Here is a 4,207-nt window from a genome sequence, read left to right as displayed (position 1 = left end):
GACCTATGACCTCTAAGAATAAGTCATGTACGTGCATAATCTACACTACATATTGCCCTCATCACATACCAAGTTTTATGAACCTAGCTTGAATACTTTTTGGGTAATTGCAGGATCCAGATTTGTAGAAGGACAGACGGAGGGAATTCCTAAAAAGGCGAATCAGTAAAAGTGAACTGTTCAAAGTCTTTATTGTAAATCGATATTAAAATTGGAGGGATGCAATATATGATCTGTGTGCGAGTTCAGTCGACTTAATTAACTCTGCTTGAGAGATGGTCCAGAAGTGTATTAGCAAAACGAAGGTTTTCGCTAGGACTATGTAATTAAGTAAAGGTGGTGAAATATACGACGATGTTGATCGAACTCGAGTAGGCAATGTATGTCAAATGACGTTGCTGGGGTAGAAACTTAGTTTTGTTTAGTTTAGTTAATCGAACAAACTCTATTTAGGTTAGAACTCGTCCTATGATTTCGTAGATTCTACTTGGAAAATAACGCTTTCAAAAATAAGACGACTTTTAGAAAAATCACTATTTAATATATTACATAGATCTATATACATGTCATTCAAATGCAACAAATGATATTTACAAAATATAGCACATTTTTCACAAAAGAAATAGTGTTCGTTCATCACCAGTTTTGAAACTGTAAACTTGACGCTAATTGTTGTTGTGCGAACGCTTGCATTGAAAGAGCTGCCGAGTTCGTCTGATCAGCCAAAAGTTTCTGTGCAGATGCAGAAAAGCCTTGCGATGATTTTCCCTGTGGACCACTAAAGGCACACCCTGACAAATAGCTTGACTGCGCCTGTGATTGATTCGTGTGCAAGAACGCGCTTGATGACGTAGTTTGTGGATGTGCATGTGCCATTGGCGGGAAAACGCGGGATTGCGGGTAATACATGGATGAAGCTGCTGTCGCGTTGTTGTATGGGTGGTAAGCGATGTGTGATGCTGTCATGGGCACGTACCCTATGTTGTATCTATATACAGAAGATGGGGCATGTTGTTGATTCGTATCCTTCAAGCTCTTCCTTGCCCGACGTCTCGCCTGTCGTCTGCGGAAATCTCCGTTTGCGAAATCTTCTATACATGCTGGGTGAATACTCCAATAGTTTCCTTTACCTAGAGAAAAGAAAATAGATCTATAAAAATATGATAGACATGTATTTGGTCATATCAGTTGTGTATATATCCCGCTAAAAAAAGATACGATCCGGTTTTCGCTTTCTCTAGTAAAACAGTGATCATTGATATCATCTGTCTTCCTGAATAACCGAGTATAGGAACTGTAGGAACTACGACGGTTAGTCATGTATAGTCATTATACATGCGAGAACAAACAAACAAAAAAGTCACAGTAGAAATGTGTTAAGATAGTATCTTAAAAAAAATAGTACCGTGAGTCTATTAATTAGCGTATTAGCCTCTGTCTACGTGTTCAAGTCATGCGTACGTGTCAGCATTTGATTACGTGTAATAAATTAACATATTCTGGCAGAGTAAAAATATGTTGGAAATCATTAATTTAATTCAACAATATGATTTGATACAACTGATGATGTTGTTCTTCGATCACGTGACCTTCCTACGTCACGTGACCTACCATAACCGGTCAGTCAGTGCTGAAGAAGGCAGTGAGACACTGTCGAAAACTACACTAGGTAAATGTTTGCTCTGAGTATGGAATTTCTTCATCAAAATATGATTTGAGTTTTACAGACTACATGTACATGTATGTTTAAATAAATATTGTCAAGAGTGAACTGAACCACAATGTTTATACCTTTCATTTCGATTAGACCTGCTAACATACGATTTTCGTTTATATAAAATAGAGCTATACACCTTTTTGCCCATAGAACATTTATGGGTACGATCCCATATGGACAGTAATATGTGAAAACTAAAAACTAAAAAAAACTAAAGACTTACCATTGTCAGCTCGTCCTGCTTTCACGAAGCACTCGTTCAGACTGAGATTATGACGAATGCTGTTACGCCATGCTTTTTCGTTGTTGTTGTAGTAGTCAAAGTTATCCATCACGTACTGGTATATGTCGCTTAGCAGCATACGTCGCCCGGGTGTACTAAGAATCGCCATGGAGATAAGGGCAATGTACGATTGTGTTGGCTTGTCGTCTGCGTTGCTGTCTGTGACCTTTGCCTTTGAACCGGATGCATTTTTCTCCAAAGAAAGGAGTACCTGTAATAAAAATTGGGATTACGTTTAGGTATGATGTCCCACGTGCTGTCAACACACTTCTGCGTCTCCATATTAGTACATTATAGTATCTAGTAACTGACGCTAAAATGTGATTAGCAGAGTGATTTTATGATTTTTCTTTTTTTCTATATTGAACCTAATTTAAATATTAATTTCCAAAAGAGTTCGCATCGTAAAACATTACGTGTGACTATTACCCTCTTACTATTTGGATCGAAATAGTAAGATAAGCCCTTTATTTATTTCCTTTTTTCCCAGTTATATCCAAATTTTCACTTCGTTCCATTTCAAAGACGATAATTATAACCATATTTCTGTTAATTATTTTTTTTTTGAGATTTTATTCAACAAAATCAATCAATCAATTGTCCGCCTCGGTCAAACTGAGCAGCAGGTGGTGCGGGTTGTCATATATTTCACTATGGGTTTTCTTTATTTTTCAAGAACAAAGTGTAAATCAGAGAATCGTTAGAAAATGTAAAATACATTACATAATTTAAGTCCGACCACAAAACAATCTTTCGGACATGTATCTCTTATGCCAAACAAAATGTAGGTAATGTAAGATTTAAAAACTTATCGATATTCTTTGGAAAACTACAATGTTCCTGTTATCAACCTAACATTTCTTTAGAAAGATTTATAATATGAAAATTTTGCTAAATATTTTACACCAATAGGGGTAGAATCGCTAGTTACGCGGCGTATCGATCAGCAAAATTGTTTTTGCTTTTTTTCTTCATGAAAAAATATATATGTTTTTCATTTTCTTCTTGATAGTTTTCACGTGTTTTTAAATTTTGCAGTTTTTTACCAGAATAATTAGAATATATGTTTGATAAGACAAAAGAAATAGAGTTATGATTATTTATAATAATCATTAATGTTTATAATTCCTTACCTCAGCAATCGAGTTGTCTTTCGATGCATTGTGAGTCTCTAACCGCGACGGCGAGTGGTCGGACTCTAGTCCGCTGTCCGTCGGTGACGGTGTCTGTCGACAGTTGTTTATCGGCGCTTTTTCCATATTGTCAGCCAGCTGGTCAGGGTTGTACATATTTAACCCGAGGTCATCATTTTCACTCCTCATGGCTTCTCCCGTAATAAAATCAATGCTGAATGGGTGCTGAGTTTTAGTATTCATGTTGATGTTATTAAAATGCAACGATAATACTCTAAAGTTTAAAATGTTCAAATAAAATCCGTTTACAAAATGTTTCACTTGCTCTGTCTTTTCCAATGGTCAATGAGCGTTTGTGACCATAATATCTGCAGAAACGTATATATACGGATGTCCTTTGACATGACGGTGTTCACCTTTAGGTTATTCACAGCTTGCGCGGCTTGGCAGATCCGCTAATCACAACAACTGACATATCTTACACTCGTCACTCCCTTTCTTTTACGGCAAGACACAGACAGCAATTTTAGCAGTTACCAACTTTATTTGATTATTTCATCAAACATATTTGCATTTGTTCTTTTTAATGGTCAACACTATCTGGCAGCTTATTTTGTCCTGAAAATGAAATTATTTATCAACCATATTTTAGGGAAAACGCATTTTGCACTAAATTGTATCAAAGACAAATCATTGTATGTATGTAACTGCATTTGTTAGTATTATTTTACATGTCTACAAGAAGTAAACAGAGTGAAAAAAAACTTCCAATATGACATCTGTTAATTACATACAATTTGGCTTTTAAACATTTACGCCGGAAAACACCATTTAGCAATAAAATAAGCTATATATTTGCAATAATTTTGTTCTCACTACGAAATTTAAAAAAAGAAAAAAACTAAAATTTATTTAATACAGTTGCATCCGTAATATAATATACCACAGCTCTTATTTGTTATTGTAAACAGCTCGTGAAATTAGAATATCCACATATATTCTTTATCTTGATTTTCAAAGAGGCAAACGGGAGTGTTAAAACCGTAATTCAATATATGTATTCTTAAATTCCGC

The 4,207-nt window shown here is 35.4% G+C and overlaps 1 protein-coding gene across 1 annotated transcript; it reads right to left on the bottom strand.

Annotated features, from left to right (window-relative positions):
* Nucleotides 1-297: 297 nt before the first annotated feature.
* LOC123565394 (forkhead box protein fkh-2-like) lies at nucleotides 298-3,376 on the bottom strand. Its single transcript, XM_053549122.1, has 3 exons — nucleotides 3,134-3,376; nucleotides 1,941-2,217; nucleotides 298-1,130 (listed from the first exon to the last, which is right to left on the bottom strand). The coding sequence occupies exons 1-3, from the start codon at nucleotides 3,374-3,376 to the stop codon at nucleotides 637-639; spliced, it is 1,014 nt and encodes a 337-aa protein (XP_053405097.1). The 3' UTR covers nucleotides 298-636.
* Nucleotides 3,377-4,207: the final 831 nt, after the last annotated feature.

The sequence above is a fragment of the Mercenaria mercenaria genome, chromosome 8 (genome assembly GCF_021730395.1).
Source record: "Mercenaria mercenaria strain notata chromosome 8, MADL_Memer_1, whole genome shotgun sequence".
In the NCBI taxonomy this organism is placed as follows: domain Eukaryota; kingdom Metazoa; phylum Mollusca; class Bivalvia; order Venerida; family Veneridae; genus Mercenaria; species Mercenaria mercenaria.
Note: the sequence above shows the minus strand (reverse complement) of the source record. Positions and strands in the feature narration are given on the sequence as shown.

What these genes read in the sequence shown, in the direction of transcription:
- LOC123565394 (XM_053549122.1), bottom strand. Translation starts at nt 3,376, where the DNA reads ATGAATACTAAAACTCAGCACCCATTCAGCATTGATTTTATTACGGGA. An exon ending in AAGACAACTCGATTGCTGAG is followed by an intron (nt 2,218 to 3,133) that starts GTAAGGAATTAT and finishes TCCCAATTTTTA; the next exon opens with TTACAGGTACTCCTTTCTTT. An exon ending in AGCAGGACGAGCTGACAATG is followed by an intron (nt 1,131 to 1,940) that starts GTAAGTCTTTAG and finishes TCTTTTCTCTAG; the next exon opens with GTAAAGGAAACTATTGGAGT.